Source organism: Heterodontus francisci, chromosome 4 (assembly GCF_036365525.1).
Source record: "Heterodontus francisci isolate sHetFra1 chromosome 4, sHetFra1.hap1, whole genome shotgun sequence".
Lineage (NCBI taxonomy): Eukaryota > Metazoa > Chordata > Chondrichthyes > Heterodontiformes > Heterodontidae > Heterodontus > Heterodontus francisci.
In genome coordinates, this window is record NC_090374.1 from 30,113,837 (window position 1) to 30,134,837 (window position 21,001).

The following is a 21,001-nucleotide window of genomic DNA, read 5'->3' on the forward strand; positions in this document are numbered from 1 at the left end:
AGGGCTCTAATAACAGCAGGAAACAATGGAAATACTCAGGAGAGTCAGGCAACATCTGCAGAGAGAGAGAAAAAAAGGAGTTTCAGAATGAAAGGCCATTGACCTGAAACGTTGCACTGAACTTTCTGGCCCCGTGGAGACTGGATAGGAGGCTGGGAGGGGTTGGTGTGGGGTGGGGGGAGCAGGAAATTAGGGGGAACCCCCTCAGGCTGGCCCCCTGATGCGTTCCTGCCACTGAGGAAGTTTCCCGGGGACAGGCCGGAATGCGGATCGGCCCAATTGGGGCCATGTAGAGGACGTGCCAGCATTTTACTGGCAGCAGAACGGGCCCCTGCCATGTGCAGAGGCCACCAACTTAACGAAGGCGGGAATCCGGGCAGGAAAGGGGTGGGGTGCCATCGGAGATAGAGGCTCCATCCCCAAAGGAGGGGGTGGCAGGCAGGAACTGCTGACGCCAACAAGCCATCCGGAGGGATTTCCTCTCCAATCCGAGGGCCTTGCAGCTATCCCCCCTCTAAAATAATTGCTTATTTTTTGTGTCTCCGAGCTAATTGGTCCAAATAGGGGTTTCAATTCCCATTTGCCGGGAGCCAGACCAGGGTGGGGGAGCTATTTTCCTGGAGGTCAGGGTCCCAAAGCCCAGTGGAAAATCCTGCCTATTAACTCTGTTTCTCACTCCACAGATGCTGCCTGACCTGCTGAGTATTTCCAGCATTTTCTATTTTTATTTCAGATTTCCAGCATCTGCAGTATTTTGCTCTTGTTTTACTCGTGATGGAAGTCTGGTGCAATCGATCTGTTCTGTTTCCCTTGTCAAGTTCTGTTTAATTATAGTGATATGTTTTTGCAGGGACCTAGCGGCTGATTTGCTGACTATGATACCTGACAGTGAGTTGTTGTTGGTCAAGCTGTGCGCATTCTACCCAGGAAGCACTGCAGAGGTTAACGATCTTCATGAGAAGGTAAAGCTCATGAGCTGCAGTGATTTTGTTTCTCTTCCCCACTCCTCACTTTCCCCCACTCCTCTCTTTACCCCCCTCGCCTCTCTTTACCCCCCTCACCCCTCTTTACCCCCTCACCTTTCTTTATTCCCTCTTGCCTCTCTTCACCCCTCTCACATCTCTTCACCTTCTCGCCTCTCATTATCCCCTCACCTCTCTTTACCCTGTTACCTCGCTTTACCCCCTCGCATTGCTTTACCCCCTCACCTCTCTTTACCCCCCCGTGCTTCTCTTTACCCCTTCACCTCTCTTTACCCCCTGCCTCTCTTTAAACCCCTTCACCACTCCTTACCCCTTCACCTCTCTTTACCCCCTTGCCTCTCTTTACCCCCAGCCTCTCTTTACCCCCTCACTTCTCTTTACCTCCCACCTCTCTTTACCCCATCTCGCCTCTCTTTACCTCCCTCACCTCTCTTTACCCTCTTGCCTCTCTTTACCCCCTTGCCTTCCTTTAACCGCATTGCCTCTCTTTCTTTACCCCCACCATCTCTTTACCCTCTTGTCTCACTTTACCCCCTCCCCTTCTTTACCCCTCACCTCTCTTTACCCCCTCACCTTCCTTTGCCCCCTCGCTTTTCTTTACCCCTTGCCTCCCTTTACCCCTTCTCTTTCTTTACCCCCTCACCTCTCTTTACCCTCCTCACCTATCTTTATCCTCTCACCTCTCTTTACCCCCTCTCACCTCTCTTTACCCCTCTCACCTCTCTTTACCCTCTTGCCTCACTCTACCCCCTCACCTCTCTTTCTTTACCCCCTCACCTTTCTTTACCACCTTGCCTCCCTTTACCCCCTTGCCTCTTTACCCCCTCACCTCTCTTTACCTCCTCGCCTCTCTTTACCCCCTCTCACCTCTCTTTACCCCAGCTGAATCTGAAACTAGGGTCCTGAATCTAAATAAAGGAAACTATGAAGGTATGAGGCACGAGTTGGCTATGGTAGATTGGGGAACTTTACTAAAAGGGTTGACGGTGGATAGGCAATGGATAATATTTAAAGAGCTGCGCACAAACTACAACGATTATTCATTCCTGATGGCGCAAAAATAAAACGGAAAGGTGGCTCAACTGTGGCTTACAAAAGAAATTAGGGATAGTATTAGATCCAAACAGGAGGCATATAAAGTTTCCAGAAAAAGCAGCAAGTCTGAGGATTGGGAGCAGTTTAGCATTTAGCAGAGGAGGACAAAGAGGTTGATTAAGCGGGGGAAAATAGAGTATGAGAGTAAACTTGTGGGGAACATAAAAACTGACTGTAAAATCTTCTATAAATATGTGAACAGAAAAAGATTAGTGAAGGCAAATATAGGTCCCTTACAGTCAGAAACGGGGAAAATTATATTGGGGAACAAAGAAATGGCAGAACAATTAAATACATACATTGGTTCTGTCTTCACAAAGGAGGACACAAATAACCTCCCAGAAATGTTAGGGAACCAAAGGTCTAATGAGATGGAGAAACTGAAATACTGAAATCAGTATTGGTCAAAAAATAGTGCTAGGGAAATTAATGGGGTTAAAGGCTGACAAATCCCCAGGGCCTGATAATCTACATCCCAGAGTACTAAAGGAAGTGGCCCTGGAAATAATGGATGTATTGGTGGTCATCTTCCAAAATTCTATAGACTCTGGAGCAGTTCCTACAGATTGGAGGGTGGCAAATGTAACCCCACTATTTAAAAAAGGAGGGAGAGAAAAAACAGGGAATTACAGACCAGCTAGCCTTACATCAGTAATGGGAAAAAATGCTAGAGTCTGTTATAAAGGATGTGATAGCAGAACACCTGGAAAGCATAAACAGGATTGGGCAAAGTCAGGATGGGTTTACGAAAGGGAAATCATGCTTAACAAATCTACTGGAGTTTTTTGAGGATGTAACTAGTAGAATAGATAAGGGAGAACCAGTGGATGTGGTGTATTTGGATTTTCAGAAGGCTTTTGACAAGGTCCCATATAAGAGGTTAGTGTGCAAAATTAAAGCACATACGATTGGGGGTAATGTACTGGCATGGATTGAGAATTGGTTGACAGACAGGAAACAGAGAGTAGGAATAAATGGGATTTTTCTGGGTGGCAGGCAGTGACTAGTGGGGTACCGCAGGGATCAGTGCTTGGGCCCCAGCTATTCACAATGTATAATAATGACTTGGGTGAGGGAACTAAATGTAACATTTCCAAGTTTGCAGACGACACAAAACTGGGGGGGGAATGTGAGCTGTGAGGAGGATAGAAAGAGGCTCCAATGTGATTTGGACAAGTTGGGTGAATGGGCAAATGCATGGCAGATGCAGTATAACGTGAATAAATGTGAGGTTATCCACTTTGGTTGTTAAAACAGAAAGGCAGATTATTATTTGAATGGTGATAGATTGGGAAAGGGGGAGGTGCAACGAGACCTGGGTGTCCTTGTACACCAGTCGCTGAAAGCAAGCATTCAGGTGCAGCAAGCAGTTAGGAAGGCGAATGGTATGTTGGCCTTCATTGCAAGAGGATTTAAGTACAGGAGCAAGGATGTCTTACTGAAGTTATACAGGGCCTTGGTGAGACCACATCTGGAGTATTGTGTGCAGTTTTGGTCTCCTTATCTGAGGAAGGATATTCTTGCCATGGAGGGAGTGCAAAGAAGATTTACTAGGCTGATTCCTGGGATGGCAAGATTGACATTTGAGGAAAGATTGGGTCGACTTGGCCTATATTCACCAGAGTTTAGAAGAATAATAGGGGATCGTTTAATAAATTCTAACAGGACTAGACAGGCTAGATGCAGGGAGGATGTTCCCGATGGCTGGGGAGTCCAGAACCTGGGGTCACAGTCTCAGGATATGGGGTATGCCATTTAGAACCGAGATAAGGAGAAATTTCTTCACTCAGAGGATGGTGAACCTGTGGAATTATTTACCGCAGAAGGCAGTGGAGGCCAAGTCATTAAATATATTCAAGAAGGAGATAGATATTTCTTAATGGGAAGAAAGCAGGAACAAGGTCTTGAATTAGACGATCAGCCATTATTTTTTTAGGATAGTGGAGCAAGCCCGAAGGGCCGAATGGGCTACTCCTGCTCCTATTTTCTATGTTTCTATATTTACCTCCTCACCTCCCTTTATCCCCTCACCTCTCTTTCTTTACCCCCCCCCCCCCACCTCTCTTTACCTTCTTGCCTCCCTTTACCCCTTTGTCTCTCTTTACCCCTTCACCTCTCTTTACCTCCTCGCCTACCTTTACCCCCTCACCCCTCTTTACCCCTTCACCTCTCTTTACCTCGCTTTGCCCTCTCACCTTTCTTTACCCCTCTCACCTCTCTTTACCCTCTTGCCTCACTTTATTCCCTCACCTCTCTCTTTTTTTACCCCCTCGCCTCTCTTCACCCCCTCACCTCTCTTTACCTCCTTGCCTCTCTTTACCTCCTCACCTCTCTTTATCCCCTTATCTCAATTTACTCCCCTCGCCTCTCTCTTTACCCCCTCACCTCTCTTTACCCCCTCACCTCTCTTTACCCCCTCACCTCTCTTTACCCCCTCACCTCTCTTTACCCCTTCGTCTCTCTTTACCCCTTCGTCTCTCTTCACTCCCCTTGCCTCTCTTTACCCCCCCACCTCTCTTTGCCCTCCCGCCTTTCTTTATCCCCTCACCTTTCTTTATCCCCTCGCCTCTCTTTACCCCCCTCGCCTCTCTTTAACCCCTCTCTCTAGTCTCTCCCTTTACCCACCTTTTCTCTCTTTGCCGCCCTTGCCTCTCTTTAATTTCCTCTCTTCTCTTTACTTCTTGGTTATACTAACTAGCGAGTTTGCTCAGTTTGACAAGGCAATCAATACAGTGGCACCCGTAATACATTAATAAGGCAGGAACTGCAGAAGATGCACATTGTGCTGTTCCTTTGGAGAACAGGCTGTCATGCCTTGAAACTGCCTGTTACCTGTCCATCCTCCTTAAGGCAGTTGTTTATAAATGTCACAACTCCTTCAGTATCCATGTGACCATATCATCATCAAGCCCTCAGATCATCAGTGACCATTTAACCCATATAAGGAGAAGCTTCCGTTTTGTTCTTTTCAGAAGTTTTCCAGCACATGCAACTTAAAACAAACTGCAGGAAACCAGTTTAGGATTGTGATTTGAACAACAATTATTCCATTATAGTATATTGTGGAGTGGAGGCGGGGAGATGGTGAAGCAGATTGATGCCCTATGATTTTAGGAGAATTGCTTGGGTTTGTGATCATTTTGATTATTTTCCAGGTAGAGGACACAAGGTCAGAGCCATACTGGTGCAGATGCACTGGAACCACAAAATGCTGTGCCTTTGGGATCGGAAACTGCAGGAAGCATTTATTATTCTCCACATGGGTTGTTAACCCCATTAGGAGGGGAGGCCAGGCTTCGCTTCACAGGCAAGGAGGAAAAGAGGTGCAGTAACCCTGGAGCCAGTTTCAGAATGGGCAGAGCCAAGCCTTGGGTGCAGATGCCAGACAATCCGCTCGTTGTGTGGCACAAGGGACCCAAGAGAAGGGATTACATAGGATATATATGGCACAGAAACAGGCCATTTGGCCCAACCAGTCCATGCCAGCATTTATGCTGCACTGGAGCCTCCTCCCATCTTTTTTTTTATTTGTTCATGGGATGTGGACGTCACTGGCTAGGCCAGTATTTGTTGTCCATCCCTGATTACCCTTGAACAGAGGGAATTTAAAATCAACCACAGTGCTGTGGGTCTGGAATCACATGTAGGCCAGAGGATGGCAGATTTCCTTCCCTAAAGGACATTAGTGCCAGATGGATTTTTACAACAATCGACAATGGTTTCATAGCCACCATTAGACCAGCTTTTAATTCAAGATTTATTAATTGAGTTCAAATTTCACCATCTGCTGTGGTGGGATTCAAACCCATGTCGCCAGAGCATTAGCCTGGGTGTCTGGATTACTAGTCCAGTGACACTACCACTACGCCACCGCCTCCCCCCCATCTGAATCATAACCCTCGATTCCCTTCTCTCTCATATGCATGTCATGTGCAGGGTGAAAAGGCACAGTATAGCATCCACTTTCACATGGCTTAAGTCAACTGTCAGCTGGATTGTTCTCAGCTGGAGCAACAGTGACGGTGATACAGTTGGTCACTGTGCCAATGGGCTAGAGAAGGTTGTGGGTGGGGAAAAAAATTGGCCAGGGCTCCCTATCCTGATTGCCTGTCATTGCTGTTGAAAAATGTGCTTGTGAAATGTAGAATAAAGTTGGCATTGCTGAAATACCCCAGATGATGGCATAGTCCGCTGATACTCCATGTCCAGACAAATATATTTCCACCAAACATTCGAGTGAATGCAAAGGCGCCACCACAATTCAAGGGGCCACACCCCAGTGAGGGTGAAAATCTACAAAAGAAGGAAAAACGGACTTGCATTTATATTGCACTTTTCACAATCACGGGATGTCTCAAAGCGCTGTACAGCCAATGAAGAACTTGTGACATGTAGTAACTTTATAATGTAGGAAACGTGGCATCCAATTTGCGCACAGCAAGCTCCCACAAACAGCAATATGATAATGACCAGATAATCTGTTTCGTGATGTTGATTGAGGGATAATTATTGACCAGGATACCAGGGCGAACTCCCTTGTTCTTCTTCGAAACAATCCCAAGGGGGCTGTTGGGCTGAATTTTATCAGCCCCTCGATGCCGTCGGTCACAGTGGGGAGGCCCATAAAATGCTGGCGGGAGCAGCCCGCCTCGACCACGACGCCAAGCAGGCCCCGCCGGATCTTAGCGGCGGTGGAGAGGCCTCTGTGCGGCTCCCCCGCCACTTGGCAGCAGGGCCTCCATTAAAGTAACATTCAAATTCGCTTATCTGCCAACAGCGGCCGTCCCACGCCAATTTTACGACCAACCAGATGCAACCCACACGCCTTCGGCACTCTGTTGTAGTTCCGAGGCAAGACACTGGTGGGTGGAGGGTGGAATAAAATTATCAGGGTGGGGGGGCAGTGGGGAATACACATATTATTGGCTGCAGGGATGGTGGGAAGGGGTTGAGGGTCAAAGGGAACAAATATTGGGGACAAAGTTCAGGATATCAATAGAAGTTTTTCCGGGGGGTGAGGGCAGTTTATATATACATTACCCATTGGTGGGTTGGGTGGGGGGGTGGGAGACGGGATTTAAAGTTGAATTAAAATGTTATTTTTAATTTCTTGGAGACCGAGACCTTTAAAAATTTAAATGTCACGAAGGGCTTGAAGCCCTTTAAAATGGTGCCGGCGCCTGCGCAGTAGCGCCAGACGCCATTGCTGGGGACGCGGCGGCCTCCCGCTCTACAGCATCGGCAGCGGCCGCTCCGCCCCCATCCATTTAAATGAGCCCCAGCACATAATATCGCGGGGCCTTGGCGGCGGCACTTCCATATTGGAAGGCCGCCACTTTCACAGTGCGCCGCCGCGGAACGTGGCGCGCTGATAAAATTCAGCCCATTATATCTGCCTAAGAGAGCAGATGGAGCCTCGTCCAAAAGATGTTACCTCAAACAGTGCAGCACTCCCTCAGTACTGCACTGGAGTGTTGGCCAAGATTTTTGTGTGTAAGTGTGAAGTGGGACTTGAACCCAGAACCTACTGACTGAAAAGCAAGAGTGCTACCAACTAAAGGCGAGGAGAGGAAACAGCTTAAAAAGAAAAGGGCTTTTCCCCGATTGCTCAGTGGAGTACAAATTAGTCTCGGGCAGAACAGTGAGGCCTGAGGTTGTCTTGAAACTTTCCCTTAGCGCCTTGACTGCCATCTTCAGCCCAGGCCCTGTTGCACTTCCTGAAAGAAATGAGCTTCAATCTGCCTGAAGCGGCCCTCAGGCACATTCCGGGTGGGGTTGATGGGTGGGGTCAGGGGTCAGATCGAATGAAGCATTCTTGCTCCACCATGCCCCACAACAAGGATTGAAAGTCCATTGATGGGGTAGAGGGGTGCTGCTGAAGAATCCTGAACATGGTGGGCCATTTTTTGCATTTGAATATATGGAGAAAAAAGAAACTCGAGTGAAGATTTTATGGTGATTGATCAGTATCTAAAATCAGAACGTATCTTCTTTGAATTCAGCGTGCATAGCAGGCAGCAAAGATGCTGACTCGATGTACAGGACAAGATAAGAAGAATCTTGAAGGGACCGAGTATAACACATCCAGCTTCGCTGACAATACAAAGCTAGGTGGGAAAGTAAACTGTGAGGAGGACGCAAAGTGCTTGCAAAGTGATATCGGCAGGTTAAGTGAGTGGGCAAGAAGGTGGCAACCTCATGAAGAATAGAAAAGCAGAATTTTTTAAGGGTCAAGGATTTGAATGTCCTTGTACACAAGCAATCGGTAAGGCAAGTTGTATTTCAGCCTTTATTATAAGGGGATTGGAGCAGTCCTGCTGCAATTATATAGGGTTTTGATGAGATCACACCTGGAGTACTGTGAACAGTTTTGGTCTCCTTAGCCAGGGAAGGATATACTTGCCTTGGAGGTGGTGCAGTAGATTGATTCCTGGTATGAGAGGGTTGTCCTATGAGGAGAGATGGAGTAAAATGGGCCTATATTCTCTGGAGTTTAGAAAAATGAGATTTCATTCCCCTGGCTGGAGAGTCTAGATCTAGGGGTCATAGTTCAGGACAAGGGGTCGGCCATTTAAGACTGAGATGAGGAGAAATTTCTTCACTTCAGGGTTGTGAACTCTAGAATTCTCTACCTATGGAAGCTCAGTTGATGAGTATTTTCAAGACAGAGATTGATAGATCTTTGGGCACAAAGGGATTCAAGGAATATGGGAAAGGGCGGGAAAGTGGAGTTGATGTAGAAGATCAGCCATGATCTTATTGAATGGCAAAGCAGGCTCGAGGAGCCAAAAGGCCGACTTCTGCTCCTGTTTCTTATTTTCTAATGTTCTTTGAGATGGAGCTTTATTGTATACTGTGAGATTCTACAGATGCTGTGATTGACACGTCGTATAAAAATCCCTTCACAGTGTCACTTACCAACCTCAGAAGAATGTTTGCAAATGGCGGAAACGTATCAGAATGAAGGGGAGACATTCCAAGCAGTAAAATATTATTTATTGAGTCCTATGCCAGAAAAAGCACTTCCGGTTGGCCTTCTTTACGTTAAAGGTAGTTATCTTGCTGATTGCTCTGTAACTAAGATATTTTATTTCATAAAATGTATGCCGATGCCAGTGTTGTCCTGTTTGCTAGCAAGCAGTTTGTTTTCATTCGTCCTCCAGATGTGGGTTACACTGACAAGGCCATATTTATTGTCCATTCTTAGAAGCCCTGAGAAAGTGAAGGGCCTTTTTCCTTGTATAGTTAACTGGCTCACTAAGCTGGTAAATGCCAATCACTTGTAGTCATGCATAGGTCCAGGCCAGGGAAGGGAGGCATGTTGTCCCTCTTAAAGGACACTGGGAAACCAGGGGGGATCTTACAACAACCCAGCAGCTTTCATCAGTCATCTTTTTCTCTGGCGTTAGCTCAGAATTCAGTTTCAGAACTTTCCATGACGTCAGTGGAAATAAACAAGTGTAGAGATGTTAAACGGTCTGCCGCCTCGCTATTACCTGTTTTACACTTTCGCACAAAGTCAAGTTCTACCCCAATAAATCCAATAATTTCCTCCCTTTGATTTCTTTTTAGCTTCAAACGTACAGAATTGGCGGACAGCAAAAAACTAGCTGGTCCATTAAGTCTGCCCATGCCATGATGGCTCGACCATCACAGCTAAACAATTCTTTGCTCCCCTCTCCCAATGCTGCCCCCACCCCCCCCAAGACTCATGTGATCTCCTGGGAGAGGCGAGAAAAAAACAGAGTTAATAGAGGAAAAAATACGTTGTAAATGTCCTCTTTGACCCCCTCAGGTGATCAAACTCAGAACAAGAGATCACAATGACCAAGTATTGTCTGTAAAGACCTTTATCTTCTATGTGATGCAGTCTCTGTTCCAGTCAGGAACTAGTCTAGCTCCCTTCTATCACTGGTATTCTCGCCTTTTCCTCTGCTGTGAAAAAAAGATATGAAGCACTTGTTTACTAACTCTGCTGTCACCTTTCTGTCTAATACAGTATCATCTTTAACAATCTTTGTTTGAACAGCATATCAATGTCTTCTCTGTTGCTTGCAAAGATGGCCTAAAATCTGGCAGTTGACTGACTCTTGCTTGTTCCCACCCGACAGAACAGCTAAGTAGCTCTGATTGGACCTTGGACTCTGTCCATGGGATCCTGGACCTGCTCAGCTACATCCGCATGGACCGGCTAATGCTGCACAAGTGTAGTGAGTAAGTTAGAATACCAATACTGCTGCTAACTTAAATGAAAAGGAGCAAACTTGGCTTAGCGGTTATCAGTTTTAATGTGCTCCATAAAATGGTGTTTGTTGAACTGTCACAGTAGCTTGGAATGAGAGTAAGCCATCAGGCTGTATCATAATTTTTGTACATGTACTTATACACTGCTTATACAAAAACATTGTTCCACTGTGCTCGCTAGTGTATGTACCAACCCGCTATTCCACTATGCTGGTATACACAAGGTGCAGCCACAATTCTGGTACATCAACATTGTGTATCACCATGCTCATTTTGCAACAAGCTGAGCTACCACTCCCATAACTCAACAAGCCATGTCATGGTGCTGTTCTACACAAGCAGTGCTGCAGTGGTGGTGCAGTTGTCTGAAAATGTCAGCTCAACTCAATAGCCGCTCTGTTGTACCTGAGTCCGAAGGTTATGGGTTCAAGCTCCAATCCAGGACTTGGCCACTTGATCAAGGTTGGGCACTTCAACAACAACAATATTGATTTATATAGCGTCTTCAACACAATAAAACATCCCAAGGCACTTCACAGGAACTTTATAAAACAAAATATAACACCAAGCCACATAAGGAGATATTAGGGCAAATGACCAAATGCTTGGCCAAAGAGGAGTTTCTTAAAGGGGAAAAGCGAGGTAAGAGAGTTTTAGGGAGGGAATTCCAGAGCTTAGGGCGTAGGCAGCTGAAAGTACAGTAATGGAGCGATTAAAATCAGAGATGCTGAAGAGACCAGAATTAGAGGGATGCAGATATCTCAGAGGGTTGTGGGAAGTTAATTGTACACCAGTTGGATGTTTAATTGCATTCAGGTAGTGAGTATTAACTGGGGACACACCTGTGCTGACATATATACAGGATCAGGCTTAAAAGGGGTTTGTTGGTTAGAGATCCAGGATATGTAATATGTATTTCTGTCAATAAAAGTTCTCACTGTGTAATGACTAGGCACTATCCTTCACCGCTTGGCTATTCAAGTTCTAACATGGGACTGGAGGAGACTACACAGATAGGGAGAGGTGAGGCCATGGAGGGACTTGAAAACAAGGATTTTTAAATGTTACTTAACCAAGAGTCAATGTAGGTCAGTTAGCGTGGGGTTGAATGGGATTGGTGCGAGTAAGGACACGGGCAACAGAGTTTTAGGTGATGTCAAGTTTGTGGAGGATGGAAAGAGGAAGGCCGGCCAGGAGTGCGTTAGAATAGACAAGTATAGATAGAAGTTACAAAGGAATGGATGAGGGTTTCAGCGGCTGAGAGCTTGAAGCATTGCAATGTACTATCGAGGGAGTGCAGCACTGTTTAATAATAATCAACAACATTTCCATTTATGAAGCAACATTCACATCAAAACATCTCAAAAATGCTCCAGAGAAAGGACTTTGTAATGTGCTGACTGTTATATGGGTAAAGATTTGTTATACAAATAAAGACTGTTGTTATATGGGTAAATGCTATTGTTATAATGGGTAAAGATTTGTTATATGGGTAAAGCCTGGATAAACCCATTCAGAAACCAGATGGAACCAGCAAGGTCCGCAAGAATGTTTGACTCTTTAGCTTTATGGATGTGAGTGCCTGTGTCATTCTCCCGCTCTCCCATCCGGGAGCCGCACTCAGTGAGAGCTCATCACAGGATCTTACAGGACTATCTGTGATGGACTCTCTGCAATCTGCCCTTACATATATGTTCATGTTGACATTGACGTAAAACTGTTTGGCATTAAACTATCTTTAGCCTGATCAAGTAATTTAGTATATACTTGAAAAGGAAAAATTTTCCAGACTATGAGCAAGGAGAGCCAGCATGACACAATGGGCCGAATGGCCTCTTTCTGTGCTGTGTGATTCTATGACCTAATTTTTCCCATGACAGTGTGAGAGAAATTCACGTAGACATATAAAAGCGTCCAACAAACTAAATGTATAAAATTATGAGGGACAGAGATAGAGTGGATAGGAAGAACCTATTTCCATTATCATAAGAGATCAGTAACCAGGCAATAGAAAGTAATTGGTAGAAGGATTTTGAGGAGTAATGTTTTCACCCAGAGAGTGGTGAGGGTCTGGAACTCACTGCCTGAAAGGGTAGTAGAGGCAGAAACCCTCATCGCATTAAAAAAAAACTTGGATCGACACATGAATTGCTGCAGCCTACAGGGCTGCGGACCAAGAACTGGAAAGTGGGATTAGGCTGGATAGCTCTCGGCCGGCACAGATATGATGGGCCGAATGGCCTCGTTCTGTGCCGTAAACTTTCCATGTTACTACACTTCCCTAAAATAATCAAAAGGAAATACAAAATATTAATTTTAGTGTGCGATATGAGTGTGAACTCTGTTCTTGTCTTTCAGATTTCGAAATGAGCTACTTATATTCAGTGGTTACATTGCTGCGTTGCTGGCCATTAGAAGACATTACAACAGCATTGTACCTGCACTTTACGAGTACACCAGGTGAGGGCAGTATATACTGAAACATTTCTGTCGGCATTAAGACAGTAGTTGTTATAAATCTTTAAATAAAATATTGATTTTACAAAATACACAAATGATAATTTGAGTTCTAGATGGATGCAGGCCTGAGATGATTTCAGATTCCTCTCTTGATTGAAGATGGTGGGTTACTTCTAGCTCTCAATGCTGTATACTGTAGATGTCAATTTTTTTTTCATTAGGGCACTGTGCTTTCTGGCTTGGCTGGAACTCAAGCTGTTACAAGTAGCTTCACCTTTTGGGTCAGTTTCTCTCTTTGTCTCACTGGCTGTCTTTTTTTAAGGTATAACTGGGTCACCTCTCACCTCTCGGTAGGAGCATTCTCCCCTTTTCCCCATGGTGATCACACAATGTCCCAGGACATGGCTACTTCACACTGCCTTTGTTTCAGAAGAATACATTGAATTCTGGAATGTTTCAAGGATAGGTGTAAGATGGGTTCCATTAGCATCTTTTGACTTTGAAGATTTGTCCTTTGTCTTTGTTAGAATATTTGAATACACAAAAGGCGAATTCTTCAGCGGCCATTTTGGACCATTGTTCACTTTTAAAAATAAAGGTAAATTTTTTTAAAGACAAAGTCAGTTTTTCATAGCTCTTCAGAGTTAGTCCATGGCTGTTGCATCATCGCACTTTTGGTGTACGCGACAGTGCTCAAAATGCTTTGAAAGTCAAAATATGTTTCAAAGTTACAAATGTGGCTTTCTGAGCAGGAGCGTTAATGTTTTGAGCCACACAAAGCAGCAAGGCCCCAGGCTGAACTCCTGCTAGCTGCGCACTTAAGTCAGTCTCTGCCTGGACAATGGTGGGTATTGCAATAAAATAAAAGCAAAGTACGGCAGATGCTGGAAACCCGAAATAAAAACAGAAATTGCTGGAAATCAGCAGGTCAGGCAGCATCTATGGAGAGAGAAGCAGAGTCTGTGACCTTTCATCAGAACTGGCAAAGGTGAGAAAATAATTAGGTTTTAAGCAAGTGAAGGGGGAGAGGGGGTGTTGGTGGGGAAGAGAACAAAAGGTAAGTGTGTGATGGGGCAAAGGGCAGGAGAGATTAAATAACAAAGCTGTCATGGGACAAAGGCAAAGACAGAGTGTTAACGGCAGAGTAATGAACAGCTCTATCCACATGAAAAACAGGCACTTGATTAAAAAAACCAAAATAATAAAAAAAAGTTGATAAATACAAACAAAGGCCAGTCATGCTCTGAAATTGTTGAACTCGAGGTTGAGTCCGCGAGGCTGTAGAGTGCCTAATCGAAAGATCAGGTGCTGCTCCTGGAGCTTGCCTTGATGTTCACTGGAACATTGCTGCAGGTCAAGGACAGAAATGTGGGCTTCAGATCAGGAGGTATGTTGAAATGGCAGGCAGCTGGAAGCTCGGGGTCATGCTTTTGGACTGAGCAGAGGTGTCCCAGAAAGTGGTCACCCAATCTGCGTTTGAACTGCATTGTGAGCAGTGAATAAAGTATACTAAATTGAAAGAAGTACAAGTAAATCGCTGCTTCATTTGGAAGGAGTGTTTGGGGCCTTGGATAGTGAGGAGAAAGGAAGTACAAGGGCAGGCATTACAACTCCTGCGATTGCATGGGAAGGTGCCGTGGGAAGGGGATGGGATGTCAGGGGTAATGGAGCAGTAGACCAGGGTGTCACGGAGGGAACGATCCCTTCGGAATGCTGACAGGGGTGGGGAGGGGAAGATGTGTTTGGTGGTGGCATCACGCTGGAGGTGGTGGAAATGGCGGAGAATGATCCTTTGGATGTAGAGTCTGGTGGGGAAGACAAGGGGAACCCTGTCGCAGTTCTGGGAGGAAGGGGAAGGGGTGAGGGCAGAAGTGCGGGCACGGTTGAGGGCCCTGTCAACCACAGTGGGTGAAATCCTTGGTTGAGAAAAAAGGAAGACATGTCAGAAGCACTGTTGTGGAAGGTTTCATTATTAAAGATGGAGAAACGGGGAGAATGGAATGGATCCTTACAGGAAACAGGGTGTGAGGAAGTGTAGTCAAGGTAGGCATGGGAGTCGGTGGGCTTATAATATTAGTGGACAGCCTATCCCCAGAGATGGAGACAGAGAAGTCGAAGAAGGGGAGGGAAGTATCAGAGATGGACCATGTAAAAGTGAGAGAAGGGTGGAAATTGGAAGCAAAGTTGATGAGGTTTTCCTGTTTGGTGCGAGAGCAGGAAACGGCACCGATACAATCATCAATGTACTGGAAAAAGAGGTGACAGAGGGGGCCTGAGTAGGACTGGAACAAGGAATGTTCGACTTACCCCACAAAAAGACAGGCATAACTAGGACCATGTGGGTACCCATAGCAACACCTTTTATTTGCAGAAAGTGAGTGGAGTTGAAGCAGAAGTTGTTCAATGTAAGAACAAGTTCAACCACGCGGAGGAGGGTGGTGGTAGATGGGGACTGGTTGGGCCTCAGACTGTCCTGGTGGGGAATGGAGGTGTAGAAAATTTGATGTCCATAGTGAAAAGAAGGCGGTTAGGTCCAGGAAACTGGAGACTGTCGAAATGACGTAGGGCGTCAGAAGAGTCATGGATGTAGGTGGGAAGAGACTGGACCACGGGAGAAAAGATAGAGTCAAGATAGGAAGAAATAAGTTCAGTGGGACAGGAACAGGCTGAAACAATGGGTCTGCCGGGACAGTTCTGTTTGTGGATTTTAGGAAGGAGGTAGAAGCGGGCTGTCCGGGGTTGCGGGACTATGAGGTTGGAAGCTGTAGGGGGAAGATCTCTGGAGGAGATGATGCCAATGACAGTCCTGGAGACTGTGGCTTGATGTTCAGTGGTGGGGTCATGATCCAGGGGGAGGTAGGAAGAAGTGTCTGAGAGTTGGCGCTCAGACTCTGCAAGGTAGAAGTCGGTACGCCAGACAACAATAGCATCACCCTTGTCAGCAGGTATGATCACAATGTTGGGGTTAGACTTGTGAGAACGGACTGCAGGAAGTTCGTAGCAAGTCAGATTAGAGAGAGCGAGGCGGGCAGAGAAATTGAGACGGCTGATGTCATGCTGACAGTTCTCAATGAAAAGATCAAGAGTAGGTAAGAGGCCAGAGGGAAGGGTCCAGGTGGAGGGAGAATACTGGAGGCGGGTGAAAGGATCCGCTGGTCGGGTGGAGGACACCTGGTCAAAGAAGTGAGCACGGAGGCAAAGACGATGGAAGAAGAGCTCAATGTCATGCCAGGCGCGATATTCATCGAAGTGGGGGCGTAAAAGTACTGCAATGTTGTGATCTGGCCTGAAAGGGTAGTGGAAGGAGATTAAAAAGGGAATTGGATGAAAACTTGAAAAGGAAAAATTTGCAAGGTTATGGGGAAAGAGTGAAACTAAATGGATAGAACCAACACAGGCACAGCGAGCAAAAGCGCCTCCTCCTGTGCTGATTCTATAATTGGACTCACCGTTCATGAGTTAAGGATGATGAATAGAGACACAAAAGGGCCTGATCTGCTTCAGCCTTGAGGACTAAATTATCAGGACTTGGTGTCCAGAATTCCCATTCCTAACTGCTAGCCAGTGAACTAAAAACAGTAAATGCAGGAAATACTCGGCAGCAAAACTCAGAGAGAAACACACGGCCGAAATTTATACTCCTGCCGCCCTCGGCGGGCCGCACATCGCTGAGCCACTGCGATCCTAAGCACAGCGGCTCATTTAAATAGCCGGGGCCGGTCACCCCCACTGATGATGTGGAGGGGATGGTCTGTCAGTCCCCGGCACAGCGCTGACACCATTTTTAAAGGGCTTCGAGCCCTGCCATCTGTTTAAATATTTAAAGATACGTTGCATTAGAAAAATTGCATAAATTTATCTTGCCCCTCTCCCACCCCCCCCCAATAAAGTTAGAACTAATGACTTGCCCTCTCCCCCGCAAAAAAAATTACCTTGTCCACCTGACCTTCCCCCCACAAAGTACATAAACTTTAAACTATAACCCATCCCACCATCCCCAACACCAATGAGATTACTTTGACCCCGCTTCCCTCCCCCCACCCACTGAGAAGCTTAACTGCTCCCCCCCCCCCACAATCAGTGGTCCACCTCGGTTCCCCGGACGGCGGAAGTACCAGCCACTGGCAAGTAGATAGCACCAGGACAGATGGCGGGAGTGTAACGGTAATTAATTTGGTTATTTAAATTAATTTAAATATTTAAATAGGGCTCCCGTCGCCGAGCGGCGGGGGGGCTGCCACGAGGCCTCGCCACCACTGACAATATCGGGCTGGGCCTTCCTGGCGTCAGTGTGCGTGGCGGTCCTCTGCCGGAGGCATTTCCCTCCCTCTCCCCCGCCAGAACCCTGACGATGGGTGGTCCGTAAAATTCATCCCGCAGAGTTTAACGTTTCATGTCAATGACCTTTCATCTTGCTTTTGCTTTAGTGCTAACTAGTGATTCGTGCTGCCTGAAGGCCTTTTAGGTGATTTGGAATGGGAGAGGTTTCAAACAGGTTGCCTTAGAAGTCTTTGGCCGATCTTTGAGATCCCTGCAGACCCTCCTCCGGTCCAGGGCTGGTCCTTGCATCAACTTTCTTCAATTGCCCCTATGCAGGGGCACCCCGACAATCATTCGACCCATCACTTCCTTGCAGGCTCTTTGCAAGAGCAACTCCCCTTCCTTTTCCCTGTAGCCCTGCAAATTGTTTCTCTTCAGATAGTTATCCGCTTTTCTGTTGAAGGCCTCGATTGAATCTACCGTCACCACACACTCAGGCAGTGCAATCCAGATCCTAAACACGCACTGCGTAAAAATGTTTTTCCTCGTGTCGTTGTTCCTTCTTTTGCCAATTACCTCAACTTGGTGTCCTCCAATTCTGGATCCTTCAGAATGGGAACTCTTTCTCCCTATCTACTCTGTCCAGACCCTCATGATTTTAAACGCCTCTATCAAATCTCCTCTTAATCTCTTCTCCAAGGAGAACAGCCCCAGTTTCTCCAGTATGTCCACATAACTGACGTTCCTGATCCCTGGAACCATTTTCTCTTGAATCTTTTCTGCACCCTCATTAATGCCTTAACATCCTTGCAACAGTGTGGTGCCCAGAACTGGACACAGTACTCCAGTGTTTTATACAAGTTTATCCATAACTTCCTTTATTTACATCTCAGGAAGAAATATGAAATCAATAAGGAAAAAAGCTGTAAAAGTTAACAGTGGGAATTTAGTTTACTTAATAACTTAAGAAATAGGAGCAGGAATAGGGCATACGGCTTTTCAAGCTGGTTCCGTCATTCAGTAAGATCATGGCTCATCTTTGACTTCAAGTCCACCTTCCAGCATTATCCCCATATTCCTTAATTCCCTCAGTGCCTAAGAATCTATCGATCTCTGCCTTGAATATTCACAACAACTGAACACCCACAGCCCACTGGGGTAGAGAATTCCAAGATTTTGTTCAAAGCAAAATACTGCAGAAGCTGGAGATCTGAAATAAAAACTGAAAATGCTGGAAATCACTCAGCAGGTCTGGCAGCATCTGTGGAGAGAGGAACAGGTTTAACGTTTCAGGTCGGTGACCTTTCATCAGACCAGAGAATTTATTTTATGCTGGTTTAAAGGTAAGTTTCTGCCTTTCAACTCTTGCCCGCTGAGAACTGGACTGAGAACTCTACTTGCTGTCTTAATAATAATGTTTCAGGAGAGACAGTCAGAGACCAACAGCTTACAAGATCAGATACAGAATCATCATTTGTCTGGTTCTAAATAGTTAAAAAAAGATCTAAAAAAAGATGCTAATTACAGACCTGCATTACCACATATTCAAAAGTGACTAACTTGGCGCACACACACCTCGGGTACCACTTTAAGTTTGTCTGATTGCAGATCCATTGTGGGCACACGAGGATTGCCGTAGTCGAAGGGATTAAAGGAGTATTCCTAATTGAATGGCGAATGGACTCAAGAGGTTAAAGGGCCACCTCCTGTTCCTAATGTTCTTTCCTATGTTGAAAGCCCATCACCACCACCACCTCAGGGCCATTCGAGAAGGGCAATAAATGGCGGCACTGCCAGTGTTGTCCACAGCCCGCACCAACCTCCCCCACCCAATAAATTACATCAAAGGTTCAAACGATCCTGTCTTTAAACAGCGTTAGAACTGGAGCCTAAGGAATTGAGCAGTCAGCTTGCTATAATCTCGGTGGTGAATGTTCTGTTATTTTTAGGTTGGGTGACGAGCTCCTTTTTTTATTCATTCATGGCATGTGGGCGTCACTGGCTTTGCCAGCATTTATTGCCCATCCCTAATTGCCCTTGAGAAGGTGGTGGTGAGCTGCCTAAACTAGGGTGACTCAACTAGAGTCAGAAATCAGAGTCTTAAGTCTCACTTTAGCTCGCACTTGTTCGTTTAACTTTCCGTCGTGCCTCAAGGATCTGTCCTTTTTGTTACAGCCAGCTGTTGAAACGTAGAGAGGTGACGGTCCCGATTCAGATTGAACAGCTATCAGCAGAGCTGGATGGATGGAGAGCATGCACACAGTCAGCCAGCAAGTAAGTGAATCAATCCAGACTCACTGCCCTAGCCGCCCTTGGTTAATCGTACAGACTGGCAAAATTCCTCCGAGCTGCTCACACGTAGGGGTGTTACGCCCTCGCTTACAGTGAAGTTACGACAGAGGGGTAGCAGCAGCTGCGAGGAATTTAGCGTTTTTTTTTGTAAAAAGAGGAACGGATTTTCAAGTCACGCCAGCCACTGCTGTTTATATATCAGTGGTGGGGGGTACAGGGTGGTGTGGAGGACGGAAAGGACAACTCTTGACAACATCTCCCTACGTCATCAAAGGGAGCATTTACACCTCATTTATCTTCTGCCACCAAAGTCAGGGCTTCAAGCTAAACGCAGCATTAAATGAGGGCTGTAATACAGTAACTACCAATTAAACTCTTTTTTTTTAGAATTAGAACATTACAGCGCAGTACAGGCCCTTTGGCCCTCGATGTTGCGCCGACCTGTGAAACCATCTGACCTACACTATTCCATTTTCATCCATATGTCTATCCAATGACCTCTTAAATGCCCTTAAAGTTGGCGAATCTACTACTGCTGCAGGCAGGGCGTTCCACGCCCTTACTACTCTCTGAGTAAAGAAACTACCTCTCACATCTGTCCTATATCTATCACCCCTCAACTTGAAGCTATGTCCCCTCGTGTTTGCCATCACCATCCGAGGAAAAAGACTCTCACTATCCACCCTATCTAACCCTCTGATTATCTTATATGTCTCTATTAAGTCACCTCTCCTCCTCCTTCTCTCCAACGAAAACAACCTCAAGTCCCTCAGCCTTTCCTCGTAAGACCTTCCCTCCATACCAGGCAACATCCTAGTAAATCTCCTCTGCACCCTTTCCATAGCTTCCACATCCTTCCTATAATGCGGTGACCAGAACTGCACGCAATACTCCAGGTGCGGTCTCACCAGAGTTTTGTACAGCTGCAGCATGACCTCGTGGCTCCGAAACTCGATCCCCCTACTAATAAAAGCTAACACACCATATGCCTTCTTAACAGCCCTATTAACCTGGGTAGCAACTTTCAGGGATTTATGTACCTGGACACCAAGATCTCTCTGTTCATCTACACTACCAAGAATCTTCCCATTAGCCCAGTACTCTGCATTCCTGTTACTCCTTCCAAAGTGAATCACCTCACACTTTTCCGCATTAAACTCCATTTGCCATCTCTCAGCCCAGCTCTGCAGCCTATCTATGTCCCTCTGTACCCTACAACATCCTTCGGCACTATCCACAACTCCACCGACCTTAGTGTCATCTGCAAATTTACTAACCCACCCTTCTACACCCTCTTCCAGGTCATTTATAAAAATGACAAACAGCAGTGGCCCCAAAACAGATCCTTGCGGTACACCACTAGTAACTAAACTCCAGGATGAACATTTGCCATCAACCACCACCCTCTGTCTTCTTTCAGCTAGCCAATTTCTGATCCAAAGCTCTAAATCACCTTCAACCCCATACTTCCGTATTTTCTGCAATAGCCTACCGTGGGGAACCTTATCAAACGCCTTACTGAAATCCATATACACCACATCCACTGCTTTACCCTCATCCACCTGTTTGGTCACCTTCTCGAAAAACTCTAAGGTTTGTGAGGCACGACCTACCCGTCACAAAACCGTGCTGACTATCTCTAATGAACTTATTCTTTTCAAGATGAT

At 46.0% G+C, this 21,001-nt stretch overlaps 2 protein-coding genes across 7 annotated transcripts in view; one reads left to right on the forward strand and one right to left on the reverse strand.

Annotated features, from left to right (window-relative positions):
• Positions 1-21,001, forward strand: part of wdr17 (WD repeat domain 17) — a 162,394-nt gene that overhangs the window by 125,699 nt on the left and 15,694 nt on the right. For 3 of the 4 annotated variants that reach the window (XM_068029317.1, XM_068029318.1, XM_068029320.1), the window contains exons 23-27: positions 851-962; positions 8,987-9,128; positions 10,190-10,292; positions 12,681-12,782; positions 19,218-19,316. In XM_068029317.1, coding sequence (XP_067885418.1) covers positions 851-962; positions 8,987-9,128; positions 10,190-10,292; positions 12,681-12,782; positions 19,218-19,316 — 558 coding nt within the window. Of the gene's footprint in view, positions 1-850; positions 963-8,986; positions 9,129-10,189; positions 10,293-12,680; positions 12,783-19,217; positions 19,317-21,001 lie in introns of those variants that run through there. The other variant, XM_068029321.1, reaches the window with a different exon arrangement.
• Positions 10,362-21,001, reverse strand: part of LOC137368952 (uncharacterized) — a 31,927-nt gene continuing 21,287 nt past the window's right edge. Inside the window, exon 2 of one of the 3 annotated variants that reach the window (XR_010974843.1) lies at positions 10,362-13,365. Coding sequence is in view for 1 of the 3 variants with exons in the window: in XM_068029322.1 (XP_067885423.1) it covers positions 15,246-16,238 (993 nt within the window). In the remaining 2 variants the exon portion in view is untranslated. The other 2 variants (XR_010974844.1, XM_068029322.1) reach the window with 2 other exon arrangements.